The sequence below is a fragment of the Coregonus clupeaformis genome, chromosome 9 (assembly GCF_020615455.1).
Source record: "Coregonus clupeaformis isolate EN_2021a chromosome 9, ASM2061545v1, whole genome shotgun sequence".
Classification (NCBI taxonomy): domain Eukaryota; kingdom Metazoa; phylum Chordata; class Actinopteri; order Salmoniformes; family Salmonidae; genus Coregonus; species Coregonus clupeaformis.
This window is the reverse complement of record NC_059200.1, coordinates 53,134,711-53,153,029: the sequence shown is the minus strand read 5'-3', so window position 1 is coordinate 53,153,029 and position 18,319 is coordinate 53,134,711. Positions and strand designations below refer to the sequence as shown.

Below are 18,319 nucleotides of genomic sequence, written 5' to 3'. Positions count from 1 at the left end.
GTGAAATAATCTGTCTGTAAACAATTGTTGGAAACATTTCTTGTGTCATGCGCAAAGTAGATGTCCTAACCGACTTGCCAAAACTATAGTTTGTTAACAAGACATTTGTGGAGTGGTTGAAAAACGAGTTTTAATGACTCCAACCTAAGTGTATGTAAACTTCCGACTTCAACTGTATCTTGTCATAAAGTGCAACCCCAAGAGACAGGTTGGAATGTATGACTGAAATATAGGACAAATCAACCTTTGTTTGTAAATTAGTGGTGTTTTAATTTGTTGATAAAATGCAGGACATGATTGTTTGGTTGCAGGACATGGGACAAAGGGCTAAAATGTGTGACTGTCCCGCACAATCTGGAACATGTGGTCACACTACTTAAGTTCCTATCTGTATCCTTCGAGCTGGATTGTAATTATATAATATATGCCATTTAGCAGACGCTTTTATCCAACATGACTTACAGTCATGCGTGTATAATTTTTTTTACGTGTGGGTGGTACCGGAAATCAAAGTCACCAACTGAGCTCCAGAGGACCAGAGACCTAAGGAGTGTTGAATGTGTAAAGGCCAAACCGTGTGACACGTACGTGGGAATCCATACTGCTTCATCAGCTTCTTCTTGGACACCAACTTCATGGCCTGGAAGAGAAGGAGAGGGGGATGCGATTGATGTTATTGGTGAGCTAACATGCCATATCTTTCATTCTGGTCACTTACTCACTATTAGTTAAATCACTATAACAACAAAGAGACACACACACCATACAGTTCACTTTAGTGCAGAACAGATTTGAGTACAAGTTTATTCAATAATGTTTGTTCATTCATTAATCCATCCATTTATTTATTCATCCATCCATTCATTCATTTCTTCATTCATTACATGCTGAACAGGATTAAGAGAGAGAGACTAACAGAAAGGGGCTTACTAGATACTGTATAGAACAGAACAGCTGTTTTTTAAAAGGTGTAGAGAAGTCTGAAGTCTTTCAGCATTCAATAAATGTCATATTCATTAGCGTTCAGTACACAAGGGTTCATATTCATTAGCGTTCAGTACACAAGGGTTCATATTCATTAGCGTTCAGTACACAAGGGTTCATATTCATTAGCGTTCAGTCCACAAGGGTTCATATTCATTAGCGTTCAGTACACAAGGGTTGGCGTGACACTCGCAGTCAAAGCATCCTAATTTCTAGTGAAGTGGATGACATAATAACATCTCTAACTTCCTGGAATCATTTCCATATTAATCAAAGAAAAGCTTTCATAAATATTGTTTATTGTGCTAATGACGTACTTAAAATTCCCAGCACCACTCTCTCTGCCGGTGGGTAAGTGATTGCATAAATTACTATGGAAATGAGGTGATACACGGTGGAAGATGGCTTATGTTAAGGAAGGGTTGACTTCTGTTAGTGGCTAGTTTAACTCTACCAGCAACCATGTAGAATACAGGTATGGTAATGACTCCAGAAAGCAAGCTGATGGTCCAATACTGGAGCCTACAGTTTGTTACCATGCAGTAGGTCTACAAGGTTCGGTGGCCACTGGCCATATATTCAAATAGAAACTCATTAACTTACAGTAATGCTATTGAAGTTCCATCCTTCACTTTCTTCTGTATGTAAGATCTTTCAAACCTTCAGGTCAGGATAGAATTAAGAACATCAGAGTATTCTGGTGTTCAAATGATGCGAGAGCCCAGTTCCTTCAGTGACACACACACACACACACACACCTCATTCCCTTCTCCTCTATAGCACTAATTAGGTGTTAATTCCTTGCACCTGCGGATTAAATGTATTTTGTGTTGGCTAATGAATAAGACCCACCTGAAAGCATCACACAGCTTTATTAATGGCAGCATTCATATTCTCACTGTGTGTGTAATGTTACGGATATCAGACGCTGTTCAGACACGATCATGAAGGACCATGGATGGTGCATATTTTATAGGAGATCATTTCTATTTCTTTAATTTCTTCAGACAGTACCACCACTATGCTAGTATATTCCCTAATTCTGTATGTAACGTCAGGGACATCAGACTATTCGTTTTTCAGCGGATGAAAAAGATGAATGGATAGTGCATATCTTGGAGGAGAGATGTTTTTTTCTTTCTATTTTATTCCACTGCTCCAGTTACAGTACCACCACCAGCAGTCTCACTAGTTATTCCCTGCCTGTGTCAAAGATCACAACATTGAAGCCTATTCAAGATCCAACAGATCCACAGATTACGCAATCTCTATTGTACTCCACACGGCCCCACCTGGACAAAAGGAACACCTACGTGAGAATGCTGTTCATTGACTACAGCTCAGCGTTAAACCCCATAGTGCCCTCCAAGCTCATCACTAAGCTAAGGACCCTGGAACTGAACACCTCCCTTTGCAACTGGATCCTGGACGGGCCGCCCCCCAGGTGGTGAGGGTAGGCAACAACACATCCGCCATGCTGACCCTCGGGTGCGTGCTTAGTCCCCTCCTGTACTCCCTATTCACCCACGATTGCGTGGCCCCGCACAACTCCAACACCATCATTAAATTTGCCGACAACACGATTGTGGTAGGCCTGATCACCGACAACAATGAGACAGCCTACAGGGAGTGGGTCAGAGACCTGGCAGTGTGGTACCAGGACAACAACAATTCCCTCAACGTCAGCAAGACAAAGGAGTTGATTGTGGACTACAGGAAACGGAGGGCCGAGCACCCCCTATTCACAGCGACAGGGCTGTAGTGGAGAGGGTAGAGAGCTTCAAGTTCCTCAGTGTCCACATCACTAAGGATCGATCATGGTCCAAACACACCAACACAGTCGTGAAGAGGAAACGACAATGCCTCTTCCCCCTCAGGAGGATGAAAAGATTTGGCATGGGCCATCAGATCCTCAAAAAGTTATACAGCTGCACCATTGAGAGCATATTGACTGGCTGCATCAATGCTTGGTATGGCAACTGCTTGGCATCTGACCGCAACGTGCTACATACGGTAGTGCGTATGGCCCAGTACATCACTGGGGCCGAGCTCCCTGCCATCCAGGACCTCTATACCAGGTGGTGTCAGAGGACGACCCTAAAAATTGTCAAAGACTCCAGCCACCCAAGTCATAGACTGTTCTTTCTGCTACCACACAGCAAGCGGTACCGATGAACCAAGTCTGGAACCAACAGGACCCTGAACAGCTTCTACACCCAAGCCCTAAGACTGCTAAATAGTTAGTGAAATGGCTACCCGGACTATCTGCATGACCCTTTTTGCACCAACTTTTTTTTTTACTCATCACATACGCTGCTGCTACTATTTATTATCTGTCACTTTATTCCTAATTATATGTACAGTTAAAGTCGGAAGTTTACATACACTTAGGTTGGAGTCATTAAAACTCGTTTTTCAACCACTCCACAAATTTCTTGTTAACAAACTATAGTTTTGGCAAGTCGGTTAGGACATCTACTTTGTGCATGTAATTTTTCAAACAATTGTTTACAGACAGATTATTTCACTTATAATTCACTGTATCACAATTCCAGTGGGTCAGAAGTTTACATACACTAAGTTGACTGTGCCCTTAAACAGCTTGGAAAATTCCACAAAATGATGTCATGGCTTTAGAAGCTTCTACTAGGCTAATTGACAACATTTGAGTCAATTTGAGGTGTACCTGTGGATGTATTTCAAGGCCTACCTTCACACTCAGTGCCTCTTTGCTTGACATCATGGTAAAATCAAAAGAAATCAGCAAAGACCTCAGAAGTAATATTGTAGACCTCCACAAGTCTGGTTCATCCTTGGGAGCAATTTCCAAATGCCTGAAGGTACCACATTCATCTGTACAAACAATAGTACGCAAGTATAAACACCATGGGACCACGCAGCCGTCATAATGCTCAGGAAGGAGACGCGTTCTGTCTCCTAGAGATTAACATACTTTGGTGTGCGAAAAGTGCAAATCAACCCCAGAACAACAGCAAAGGACCTTGTGAAGATGCTGGAGGTAACAGGTACAAAAGTATCTATATCCACAGTAAAACGAGTCCTATATCGACATAACCTGAAAGGCCGCTCAGCAAGGAAGAAGCCACTGCTCCAAAACCGTCATAAAAAAGCCAGACTATGGTTTGCAACTGCACATAGGGACAAAGATCGTACTTTTTGGAAAAATGTCCTCCGGTCTGATGAAACAAAAATAGAACTGTTTGGCCATAATGACCATCGTTATGTTTGGAGGAAAAAGGGGGATGCTTGCAAGCCAAAGAACATCATCCCAACCGTGAGGCACGAGGGTGGCAGCATCATGCTGTGGGGGTGCTTTGCTGCAGGAGGGACTGGTGCACTTCACAAAATAGATGGCATCATGAGGAAGGAAAATTATGTGGATATATTGAAGCAACATCTCAAGACATCAGTCAGGAAGTTAAAGCTTGGTCGCAAATGGGTCTTCCAAATGGACAATGACCCCAAGCATACTTCCAAAGTTGTGGCAAAATGGCTTAAGGACAACAAAGTCAAGGTATTGGAGTGGCCATAACAAAGCCCTGACCTCAATCTTATAGAAAATTTGTGGGCAGAACTGAAAAAGCGTGTGCGAGCAAGGAGGCCTACAAACCTGACTCAGTTACACCAGCTCTGTCAGGAGGAATGGGCCACAATTCACCCAACTTATTGTGGGAAGCTTGTGGAAGACTACCCAAAATGTTTGACCCAAGTTAACCAATTTAAAGGCAATGCTACCAAATACTAATTGAGTGTATGTAAACTTCTGAACCACTGGGAATGTGATGAAATAAATAAAAGCTGAAATAAATCATTCTCTCTACTATTATTCTGACATTTCACATTATTAAAATAAAGTGGTGACCCTAACTGACCTAAGACAGGGAATTTTTACTAGGATTAAATGTCAGTAATTGTGAAGAACTGTTTAAATGTATTTGGCTAAGGTGTATGTAAACTTCCGACTTCAACTGTACATACAGTGGGGAAAAAAAGTATTTAGTCAGCCACCAATTGTGCAAGTTCTCCCACTTAAAAAGATGAGAGAGGCCTGTAATTTTCATCATAGGTACACGTCAACTATGACAGACAAAATGAGAAAAGAAAATCCAGAGAATCACATTGTAGGATTTTTAATGAATTTATTTGCAAATTATGGTGGAAAATAAGTATTTGGTCAATAACAAAAGTTTCTCAATACTTTGTTATATACCCTTTGTTGGCAATGACACAGGTCAAACGTTTTCTGTAAGTCTTCACAAGGTTTTCACACACTGTTGCTGGTATTTTGGCCCATTCCTCTATGCAGATCTCCTCTAGAGCAGTGATGTTTTGGGGCTGTCGCTGGGCAACACGGACTTTCAACTCCCTCCAAAGATTTTCTATGGGGTTGAGATCTGGAGACTGGCTAGGCCACTCCAGGACCTTGAAATGCTTATTCTGAAGCCACTCCTTCGTTGCCCGGGCGGTGTGTTTGGGATCATTGTCATGCTGAAAGACCCAGCCACGTTTCATCTTCAATGCCCTTGCTGATGGAAGGAGGTTTTCACTCAAAATCTCACGATACATGGCCCCATTCATTCTTTCCTTTACACAGATCAGTCGTCCTGGTCCCTTTGCAGAAAAACAGCCCAAAAGCATGATGTTTCCACCCCCATGCTTCACAGTAGGTATGGTGTTCTTTGGATGCAACTCAGCATTCTTTGTCCTCCAAACACGACGAGTTGAGTTTTTACCAAAAAGTTATATTTTGGTTTCATCTGACCATATGACATTCTCCCAATCCTCTTCTGGATCATCCAAATGCACTCTAGCAAACTTCAGACGGGCCTGGACATGTACTGGCTTAAGCAGGGGGACACGTCTGGCACTGCAGGATTTGAGTCCCTGGCGGCGTAGTGTGTTACTGATGGTAGGCTTTGTTACTTTGGTCCCAGCTCTCTGCAGGTCATTCACTAGGTCCCCCCGTGTGGTTCTGGGATTTTTGCTCACCGTTGTTGTGGTCATTTTGACCCCACGGGGTGAGATCTTGTGTGGAGCCCCAGATCCAGGGAGATTATCAGTGGTCTTGTATGTCTTCCATTTCCTAATAATTGCTCCCACAGTTGATTTCTTCAAACCAAGCTGCTTACCTATTGCAGATTCAGTCTTCCCAGCCTGGTGCAGGTCTACAATTTTGTTTCTGGTGTCCTTTGACATCTCTTTGGTCTTGGCCATAGTGGAGTTTGGAGTGTGACTGTTTGAGGTTGTGGACAGGTGTCTTTTATACTGATAACAAGTTCAAACAGGTGCCATTAATACAGCTAACGAGTGGAGGACAGAGGAGCCTCTTAAAGAAGAAGTTACAGGTCTGTGAGAGCCAGAAATCTTGCTTGTTTGTAGGTGACCAAATACTTATTTTCCACCATAATTTGCAAATAAATTCATAAAAAATCCTACAATGTGATTTTCTGGAGAAAAAAAATCTCAATTTGTCTGTCATAGTTGACGTGTACCTATGATGAAAATTACAGGCCTCTCTCATCTTTTTAAGTGGGAGAACTTGCACAATTGGTGGCTGACTAAATACTTTTTTCCCCACTGTATCTACCTTAATAACCTCGTACCTCTGCACATCGACACGGTACTGGTACCCCGTCTATATAGCCAAGTTATTACTTATTATGTATCTATTATTACTTTTATTATTACGTGTTTTACTTTTCTATTATTTCTCTATTTTCTTTCTCTCTGAATTGTTGGAAAGGGCCGTAAACATTTCACTGTTAGTCTACACCTGATGTTTACAAAGCATGTGACAAATACATTTTTGATTTGATTTCATACACTGTAAAAAGTGGGATGAAGCTATTGTTCATCTGAAGAGGTTTCACTGATTGGAATGATTGCAGACACTTTGGTTCATTTTTGTAATTGAATGAAAGCTTCTAAATTGCTTTCAACACCTAATGCGCATGTGTTTTGAATAGAGGTGGGGGCAATGTAGCGGCGGCAGCCTATCAGAATAGTTAGAGGCATGGGGCCTTGGCTTTCAGTGTGTTCTTTTTGCCCACCAGTGAATGTCATTCCAGTTAATGTGGTCTACTGTATTTGTTATTCAAAGTTAAACTTTCACACTGCCAGCGTCTGTAATGATACTTGCACAAGTGCATGTGAAAATAAAGCAGGGTTTCCGTTAGCACATGTGAAAATAAAGCAGGGTTTCGGTTAGCGGGCAATTGCCGGCTTTTGGCCAAAAAAAAAAACACTGCAAAATAATGCTTTTTATTAATTGATGGAAATACCAGTCTATGTAAATACATTTGACCGTCATGCTTATTGGTCTATAGGTTAATAATTTAGTGGTATTAAATTGGCCTGTGTGTATTTTCGTCAACTATCACACGTACACAGGATTTCTCCTGCTGCTCCTCAGCTGGTTGCTTCTGGAGTAAAACTTGCTTTTATAAGCCCATTCATTGCTCAACAATTCTAAATGCAATCGCGTGTTAAAAACAGCTTTGGTGCACGACTAAAAAGAGCTACACATTTTTTTTCTCAACTGGTAGCCTAATTGAAGTGCACCTCCCATTCACCATTCAAGTTCAGGCAACAGGCTATGAGCGCGTCACCCATCACTTTACAATGTGAGCTGAAGGCAGTATGCATTTTGAAAACATACTTAATCGTTTTATACCTGAATGTTTAATTTCATATTATTAGGGATGTCTTACCTTGCTTCAAAGTAGCCTATACGCAAAATCTGACCAACGTGGAGGCAATTATTTTATAAAGACTTCATAGGCACGTGTGAGTTTCAAGTTTGGGGGAAGCTTACAATTTATCCTACCATTTCTACCGTTCTGCGTGCCAGTTATGATTTTCATATGCACATTTTCATGGAACAGTTTCATTTCAATAATAATGTTTTTATTTCTCAAAATCATTGTCACGTGGTTAATCATAAATATCTGAATGAAAATGATAAAAATCGAAAAGTTAAAAGTCAACTGATGCAAGATCACCAGTCTCTGCCATGTGGACACATTGATACACCGTGATCCATTGGCGGCTAAAGAAATGACCGCATGGAACTCACAGCCTATAGGCCAATGCAGCAGTAGGCCTATAACTTCCATTGCTCTTTCACATCGAGGATTGGTGATTATTTGAGGGGAAGATTGTTGTAAAGATTTTTCAAACAGCTTACTGTGAGGAACTATAGTTTTAATATATTATAATTTGCAATGGATGTTAAAAGAACACTTTCCTAAATTTCCGCGCTGCAGGCCAGGTACTCCTATGCACTCCAAACAAAAGACAATGAAAACATTGTCTCAAATGATGGTTATGAAATTAACCAAAACTTCTCACAAGTGTAGCAGGTTGTGAACTCTGCAAACAATGTTTCCATTCCGAGAATGAGAACGGTAAATGACTGTAATGAATACATGCATTAACAGAAATTAATGTAACCAAATTACAGGGATTAACGGTAAATGTACTACTGATGTCATATGTAATGGGGAATTTATAAAAAAAATACAGGGGCAAACAATTCACACAATGAAGCCAAAGGCACAATCCTAGTCATATCATCTCTGTCACATATGGAACTGCTATCAGGTGCGCTGTTTAGACTGGTCTTTTCCCAGCTGCGCTGTTTAGAATGGAGTTTTCCCGCGAATAGCATTTTGGCAAATGTTTGAAAATGACGTTTTATTGGCTGCTTCATTAAACAAGTTGCATGTTCTGTTAAAATGCAATACCATAATCTAAATGTGATTTCTGTCATTCTGAGCACCATGGGTGGACGCCCTAATGAGTTATGCACCCAATGCATATGGGTCCGGTCATGTTGTCGGGCGCCACATTTTCCTAACGGAAACACTCTAATAAAGAGCCTGATATGTTAAGGTAGCCAATGCTTGGTTACGATATTGTGGCTACTAAATGTGAAAGTATTGTATAAAGAATATGTTTGGACATTATTTCAACTTAATTTCTTTATTTACAAGGAATTTATTTCATTGCTTATAACTCAATTTAAGAAATTTGGAAAAGTAATTCCAAATTAAAGTCAACTTGGAACAAGATGAAAAAAATCTGTTGTATTTACATGAAATATTTGTTTATATTTGTTATTTATTAGGTTTAACCAAAGAGGAAAAGTAAGTTGAGTGTTTAAAGAAATAGGTTGCAATTTGAAATATAGGTTTGGTAATAATCAAATAAAACAGTTGGCGTTGAATCATATATTTGGTTTCAACAAATTAGTAATTTTTTTAGGTTGATCCAAAGAGGATTTTTTTACAGTGTAGTGTACACTCTGAGAAAAAAAAGTGCTATCTAGAAACAAAAAGGGTTCTTTGGCTGTCCCCATAGGAGAACCCTTTGAAGAACCCCTTTTGGTTCCAGGTAGAACGCTTTTGGTTCCAGCTAGCACCCTTTTGGGTTCCATGTAGAAGAACCCTTTCCACAGAGGGTTCTACATGGAACCCAAAAGAGTTCTACCTGGAACCAAAATGGGTTTTACCTGGAACCAAAAAGGGTTCTCCTATGGGGACAGCCGCAGAAACCTTTTGGAACCCTTTTTTCTAAGAGTGTAGTCGTCCACTCATGTCCAATATGTCTTATCTGCTTTTCAAAAGGCCTGGGGTCCTGATGACTATCTCAACAGATAAAAGTAATATTCCAAAAGGGCACAAACTGCTAAGAGCCATACATCATCTCAATTCTCCACCACAGAAATAAATTATATTTTCTTGAGTTCAAGGACAATCCCTCCCTTGGTGAGGGATTTACAGAGTCTTTGTAGTGCTGACAAGTTGAGAAGCATCAGTTTGTCAGAGCAAAGTGAGGGAAGCTAGGGAAGAGAGAATAGAGAGAGGGAAGAGAAAGTCATTAATATTTAAAAGGCGTGTCAGGGGAACGCTACGCAGGCAAAACTGTGTGTCTGTCTGTGTGTCTGTCTGTCTGTGTGCGCTATGCAGGCAAAACTGCTGGCAGGAAGTGTACTACTACAGTGCCAGAGAACACAATGAGTCCATGGCAATGAGCTGACAGTGCATAGCAAACTACTTCTTCATTCACACAGATTGGCAGGTAGCTTAGTGGTTAAGAGCGTTGTGCCAGTAACCGAAAGGTCGCTGGTTCTAATCCCTGAGCCGACTAGGTGAAAAATATGTCGATGTGCCCTTGAGCAAGGCACTTAACCCTAATTGCTCCTGTAAGTCGCTCTGGATAAGAGCATCTGCTAAATGACTAAACATTTGTATTTAAATAACACTGACAGAAAATACCATCTGCTACTACAGTAGGGTTTCCAGAACTGCTGTTCTTCAGTTGAATGCACTGATTGTTAGTCACTCTGGATAAGAGTGTCTACTTGCTAAATAACTTAATTTACATTTTAAAGTAACTGTCCAGTGAAAATCTCACTTTTAAAAGTGTATATTCTGTTAACTAATACCCAAATAATGTTGTTGACTCGTCCTATAGTCTTATTTGTGGCCAAAGCATAAATGAAATAAAAAATACTTTAAAAAACCCACCATAAACTTGTATCTCAAACAGACTGTTTAAAAAATGCTTGCTATTTCCTCATATAACGTGATGTCACGTTGGGTCATTGGCAGAGCTGTTTAATTGTCATGAATATTTTTAATGACCGGTATACACCCACACCATTCTGTTGTTGGGGTACTCCCACACTATTTAAACACAGAAAAGCTGCTTTTTAACATACTTAATAAAAACATTTTGGAAGGAAAACTATTTCACTCATATTGTAATCATTTCTAAAATGTTCTACTTAATATTCATAATCTCCAGCACCACCCCAACATCAACATATGTGAAAATGGCACGTTTCTATGTTTTGTAGTAAAAAAAGATGGTGGAAGATAAGTGTTTCCAAGGTGTGCAACATGTGATTTTAACCAATTATGAGTAGGCATTGCCTACTAATTGCCTACTAATTGTCTACTAATTGGTTGATGATGTCATTGGAAACACTTATCTTCCTCTATCTTTTATACTACAAAACATAGAAACACGGCATTTTCACATATGTTGATGTTGGGGTGGTGCTGGAGATTATGAATATTAGGTTGAAACATTTTGAAATGTTCCTTTAATTATAGGCAATGGAAACACTGGACAGTTACTTTAAATTATCAAATGTAACAACCTCCTTGTTTACAGTAGTGTACTGTTCAGCTGACACTGCAGTTGAAACCATGCAGGTCCCGCTGTGCATTCCTTCCCTGTTGCATCCTCATATCCTTATTCATATCGCTTTTATCCTCCATCCATGACTTGTAAAAGGACAACAGGACATCTTATTGGCCCCCTGCCTGCTGCCTCCAGCAGACACGTTGAGGACAAACAGTGACAACCACAACCACTGCTGTAGTACACCATTGACATAGCAGTGGGGGGGTGGACCGGTTGTTAGCCATTATAATTTTTTTTACATTATGTTACAGTGCGTATCCTATCCACTACCCCATAGTCTAGGGAATAACACTGTCCCTCTCAGCCCAGTGGTCAGGGAGGTGTGTGCATGCGTCCTCCCGAACAACACACTGGAGCCCCAGAGCACCAGGGACCAGGAATACTCCTAAATATTCCCCACTGGTCTTTTTAGCAGTATGTGAAATGAGCTGCAGAGATTGGAGCCTGGTAGAGCTCGAGTCCCTCTAATACTGCCAGACCTCGACGGTACTGGACCTCTGCCAGTCACGTTGGCTGAGACAAGGTAACAGCTTTGTCAGCATTGTAATTACAGCACGGGCTGAGCGAAACACACAAACACACACACAAACACACACACACACACACACACAAACACACACACAAACACACACAAACATACACAGAGAGAGAGAACATCAGAGATGATCTTGTAATCTGGCTAGATTGTAGATTGTTTGCACGATTATAGCATGCAAAACTGGACACCAAAATCCTCAAATGCAAAATAATCTGTTGCAAAATCAAAATATGTACTTGGCATCTCTGTTGCATGGAAGCCTTCCCCGTTGCCGTGAGAAGGTGACTGGTATTGTGCTCTGTGTGTGAAGGTTACTGGTGTGTGTGTGTGTGTGTGTGTGTGTGTGTGTGTGTTTGTGTGTATGGGCGGAGCTCCCACTGTGGACACAGATGCACAGATCCAATCAATACAGTGTGGAGCCAAGTCTGAATGCCAGGAAATATAATTAAAACCTGGCAGGTGCCCATCTCCTTCTCCTCCTCTCCATCTTTCTGTCAACCATCTCCCCTAGTCTTTCTCTCTCTCCGGAAGCCAGGGGCAAGCCTCTATCTCTCACTCTCCTCCCTTCTCTCTCATCCCTCTGTCCCTCTCTATCTCTCTCCCACACCTCTCTCTCTCTGCCCCCCTCTACCTCTCTCTCCCCTCCTCTCTCGCTCTCACCCCCCCTCTCTCTGTCTCTGTCCCCCCTCTACTTCTCTCTCCCCTCCTCTCTCGCTCTCACCCCCCCTCTACCCCTCTCTCCCCTCCTCTCTCGTTCTCACCCCCCTCTCTCTCTGTCCCCCTCTACCTCTCTCTCCCATTCTCACTCGCTCTCACCCCCCTCGCTCTCTCTCTCTCTGTCCCCCCGCTTTATCTCTCTCTCCAGATAAGACCAGTCTGTCTCTGTTCTGAACCATGCAGGGGAGAGGGGCTGACAAAGCTGTAATAACATGCAATTTGTCCATGCATTTACAGGCCATCTCCCTGCCAGTATGAGCACTAACATGGGGAACGGGGAACCATTTCCCTCTGACGTAATTGCTTTGCAACGACACCATTGACGTGAGCCACAAACATGCGCATGCACACACCACACACGCACACCATCTGGGGGCAACAAAGACAGTGTGCAGGCAGATCAAAAGTATTGAGTTGGGCCATTAACCTTTCAAGCCACCAACGCATTCCACTTTACAAAGAGCTGAAAATGGTTAATGGCTCATAATTGTCTCCTTTTAGAAGGAAAGAGAGAGCTACACACACACACGTCACTTACATAGTGTTTGTCGTCATCCTCATTGTAGGCCAGTTTGACCACCCCGTAGGAGCCCTGCATAGTCACAGGAGAGGAAAAAGAAAGATGTCAATAATACAACAAATGTAATCATTCAATACAATAACATACAGTGCCAGAAAGTATTCACACCCCTTGACTTTGTCCACATTTTCTTGTGTTAAAGCCTGCATTTAAAAATTGATTACATTTAGATTTTGTGTCACTGATCTACACACAATAATCCATCATTTCAAAGTGGAATTATTTTTTAAGAAATGTTTGCAAATTAATTCAAATGAAAAGCTGAAATGTCTTGAGTAAATAAGTATTCAACCCTTTTGTTATGGCAAACCTAAATAAGTTCAGAATTAATAATGTGCTTAACAAGTCACATAATAAGTTGCGTGGACTCACTCTGTGTACAATAATAGTGTTTAGTGATTTTTAAATGACTACCCCATCTCTTTACCCCACACATACAATTATCTGTAAGGTCTCGCATTCGAGCACTGAATTTCAAGCACAGATTCAACCACAAAAACCAGGGAGGTTTTACAATGGTTCGCAAAAAAGGCACCTATTGGTAGATGGGTAAGAAAAAGCAAACAATGAATATCCCTTTGAGCATGGTGAAGTTATTAATTACACTTTTGATGGTGTATCAATACACGCAGTCAACTCAGTTGCCAGAGAGGAAGGAAACCGCTCAGGGATTTCACCATGAGGCCAATGGTGATTTTAAAACAGTTACAGAGTTTAATGGCTGTGATAGGAGATAACTGAGGATGGATCAACAACATTGTAGTTACTCCACATAAATGACAGAGTGAAAAGAAGACATGCAACCTGTTTGCAATAAGGCACTAAAGTAATACTGCAAAAAATGGGGCAAAGAAATTCACTTTTTGTCTTGAATACAAAGCGTTATGTTTGGGGCAAATCCAACACCACACATCACTGAGTACCACTCTTTATATCTTCAAGCAAGGTGGTGGCTGCATCATGTTATGTGTATGCTTGTCATCAGCAAGGACTAGGGAGTTTTTTAGGATAAAAAGGAATAGAGCTAAGCACAGGCAAAATCCTAGAGGAAAACTTGCTTCAGTCTGCTTCCTAACAGACACTGGGAGACAAATTCACCTTTCAGCAGGACAATTACCTAAAACACAAGGCCAAATATACACTGGAGTTGCTTACCAAGACAACATTGAATGTTTCTGTTACAGTTTTGACTTAAATTGGCTTGTAAATCTATAGCAAGAGTTGAAAAGTATCAACAACCAACTTGACAGAGATTGAAGATTTATTTTAAAGAATAATGGGCAAATATTGTACAATCCAGTTGTGCAATGCTCTTAGAGACTTACCCAGAAAGAATCGTAGCTGTAATCTCTGCCAAAGGTGATTTTAACATGTATTGACTTAGGGGGTTGAATACTTATCTAATGAAAATATACACTACAGTTCAAAAGTTTGGGGTCACTAAGAAATGTCCTTGTTTTTGAAAGAGAAGCATTTTTTTTGTCCATAAAAATAACATCAAATTGATCAGAAATACAGTGTAGACATTGTTAATGTTGTAAATGGCTATTGTAGCTGGAAATGGCTGATGTTTAATGGAATATCTACATAGGCGTACAGAGGCCCATTATCATCAACCATCAGTCCTGTGTTCCAATGGCACATTGTGTTTGCTAATTCAAGTTTATAATTTTAAAAGGCTAATTGATCATTAGAAAACCCTTTTGCAATTATGTTAGCACAGCTGAAAAATGTTGTGCTGATTAAAGATGCTTCTTGAGACTAGTTGAGTATCTGGAGCATCAGCAATTGTGGGTTCGAAAACAGGCTCAAAATGGCCAGAAACAAATAACTTTCTTCTGAAACTCGTCAGTCTATTCTTGTTCTGAGAAATGAAGGCTATTCCATGCGAGAAATTGCCAAGAAACTGAAGATGTCGTACAACGCTGTGTACTACTCCCTTCACAGAACAGCGCAAACTGTCTCTAACCAGAATAGAAAGAGGAGTGGGAGGCCCCGGTGCACAACTGAGCAAGAGGACAAATACATTAGTGTCTAGTTTGAGAAACAGACGCCTCACAGGTCCTCAACTGGCAGCTTCATTAAATAGTACCCGCAAAACACCAGTCTCAACGTCAACAGTGAAGAGGCGACTCCGGGATGCTGACCTTCTAGGCAGAGTTGCAAAGAAAAAGCCATATCTTAGACTGGCCAATAAAAATAAAAGATTAAGATTGGCAGTCTGAGATATGGCTTTTTTTTTGTTGCAATTCACTGTTGGGTTGCTTTGGTCTTAGTATGTTAAGAATGAATCATCTGTGAAACGGAACACATGTTAGAAATCCACCCCAATCCCATCTAGGATCAGTTTCACTTTTTAGATCATAATAATGTACAGTTGAAGTCGGAAGTTTACATACAGTGGGGGAAAAAAGTATTTAGTCAGCCACCAATTGTGCAAGTTCTCCCACTTAAAAAGATGAGAGAGGCCTGTAATTTTCATCATAGGTACACGTCAACTATGACAGACAAAATGAGAAAAAAAAATCCAGAAAATCACATTGTAGGATTTTTAATGAATTTATTGGCATATGATGGTGGAAAATAAGTATTTGGTCAATAACAAAAGTTTCTCAATACTTTGTTATATACCCTTTGTTGGCAATGACACAGGTCAAACGTTTTCTGTAAGTCTTCACAAGGTTTTCACACACTGTTGCTGGTATTTTGGCCCATTCCTCCATGCAGATCTCCTCTAGAGCAGTGATGTTTTGGGGCTGTCGCTGGACAACACAGACTTTCAACTCCCCTCCAAAGATTTTCTATGGGGTTGAGATCTGGAGACTGGCTAGGCCACTCCAGGACCTTGAAATGCTTCTTACGAAGCCACTCCTTCGTTGCCCGGGCGGTGTGTTTGGGATCATTGTCATGCTGAAAGACCCAGCCACGTTTCATCTTCAATGCCATTGCTGATGGAAGGAGGGTTTCACTCAAAATCTCACGATACATGGCCCCATTCATTCTTTCCTTTACACGGATCAGTCGTCCTGGTCCCTTTGCAGAAAAACAGCCCCAAAGCATGATGTTTCCAACCCCATGCTTCACAGTAGGTATGGTGTTCTTTGGATGCAACTCAGCATTCTTTGTCCTCCAAACATGACGAGTTGAGTTTTTACCAAAAAGTTATATTTTGGTTTCATCTGACCATATGACATTCTCCCAATCCTCTTCTGGATCATCCAAATGCACTTCAGACGGGCCTGGACATGTACTGGCTTAAGCAGGGGGACACGTCTCGCACTGCAGGATTTGAGTCCCTGGCGGCGTAGTGTGTTACTGATGGTAGGCTTTGTTACTTTGGTCCCAGCTCTCTGCAGGTCATTCACTAGGTCCCCCCGTGTGGTTCTGGGATTTTTGCTCTCCGTTCTTGTGATCATTTTGACCCCACGGGGTGAGATCTTGCGTGGAGCCCCAGATCGAGGGAGATTGTCAGTGGTCTTGTATGTCTTCCATTTCCTAATAATTGCTCCCACAGTTGATTTCTTCAAACCAAGCTGCTTACCTATTGCAGATTCAGTCTTCCCAGCCTGGTGCAGGTCTACAATTTTGTTTTTGGTGTCCTTTGACAGCTCTTTGGTCTTGGCCATAGTGGAGTTTGGAGTGTGACTGTTTGAGGTTGTGGACAGGTGTCTTTTATACTGATAACAAGTTCAAACAGGTGCCATTAATACAGGTAACGAGTGGAGGACAGAGGAGCCTCTTAAAGAAGAAGTTACAGGTCTGTGAGAGCCAGAAATCTTGCTTGTTTGTAGGTGACCAAATACTTATTTTCCACCATAATTTGCAAATAAATTCATTAAAAATCCTACAATGTGATTTTCTGGATTTTTTTTTCTCAATTTGTCTGTCATAGTTGACGTGTACCTATGATGAAAATTACAGGCCTCTCTCATCTTTTTAAGTGTGAGAACTTGCACAATTGGTGGCTGACTAAATACTTTTTTCCCCCACTGTACACCTTAGCCAAATACATTTAAACTCTGTTTTTCACAATTCCTGACATTTAATCCTAGTAACAATTCCCTGTCTTAGGTCAGTTAGGATCACCACTTTATTTTAAGAATGTGAAATGTCAGAATAATAGTATAGAGAATGATTTATTTCAGCTTTTATTTATTCCATCACATTCCCAGTGGGTCAGAAGTTTACATACACATATTTTGGTAGCATTGCCTTTAAATTGTTTAACTTGGGTCAAACGTTTTGGGTAGCCTTCCACAAGCTTCCCACAAGCCTTCCCCTTTTTCCTCCAAACATAACGATGGTCATTATGGCCAAACAGTTCTATTTTGGTTTAATCAGACCAGAGGACATTTCTCCAAAAAGTTCGATCTTTGTCCCCATGTGCAGTTGCAAACCGTAGTCTGGCTTTTTTATGGCGGTTTTGGAGCAGTGGCTTCTTCCTTGCTGAGTGGCCTTTCAGGTTATGTCGATATAGGACTCGTTTTTACTGTGGATATGGATACTTTTGTACCTGTTTCCTCCAGCATCTTCACAAGGTCCTTTGCTGTTGTTCTGGGATTGATTTGCACTTTTCGCACCAAAGTACGTTCATCTCTAGGAGACAGAACGAGTATCCTTCCTGAGCGGTAACGACGGCTGCGTGGTCCCATGGTGTTTATACTTGCATACTATTGTTTGTACAGATGAACGTGGTACCTTCAGGCGTTTGGAAATTGCTCCCAAGGATAAACCAGACTTGTGGAGGTCTAAAATATTTCTTCTGAGGTCTTGGCTGACATCCCCAGGTACACCTCCAATTGACTCAAATTATGTCAATTAGCCTATCAGAACCTTCTAAAGCCATGACATCATTTTCTGGAATTTTCTAAGCTGTTTAAAGGCACAGTCAACTTGGTGTATGTAAACTTCTGACCCACTGGAATTGTGATACAGTGAATTATAAGTGAAATAATCTGTCTGTAAACAATTGTTGGAAAAATTGCTTGTGTCATGCACAAAGTAGATGTCCTAACTGACTTGCCAAAACTATAGTTTGTTAACAAGAAATGTGTGGAGTGGTTGAAAAACAAGTTTTAATGACTCCAACCTAAGTGTATGTAAACTTCTGACTTCAACTGTAAGATTATATGGACAGATTGGGACCTGATCCTAGATCAGCACTCCTACTCTGAGACGCTTTGTGTTATAAAACATTCTGTAGTGAAGTAGGATGAGGTGATTCATGGGCAAGCTATACTGTATGATTCAGATTCAGATCAAAG

General features: G+C 41.0%; 1 protein-coding gene across 3 annotated transcripts in view; it reads right to left on the bottom strand.

Moving 5' to 3' along the window:
* Nucleotides 1-18,319, bottom strand: part of LOC121574087 (calcium/calmodulin-dependent protein kinase kinase 1-like) — a 124,067-nt gene that overhangs the window by 48,927 nt on the left and 56,821 nt on the right. For all 3 annotated transcript variants that reach the window (XM_041886679.2, XM_041886680.2, XM_045222675.1), the window contains exons 4-5: nucleotides 13,014-13,067; nucleotides 589-640 (exon numbers count right to left, since the gene is read on the bottom strand). In XM_041886679.2, the coding sequence (XP_041742613.1) occupies nucleotides 589-640; nucleotides 13,014-13,067 (106 nt within the window). The remainder of the gene's footprint in view (nucleotides 1-588; nucleotides 641-13,013; nucleotides 13,068-18,319) is intronic.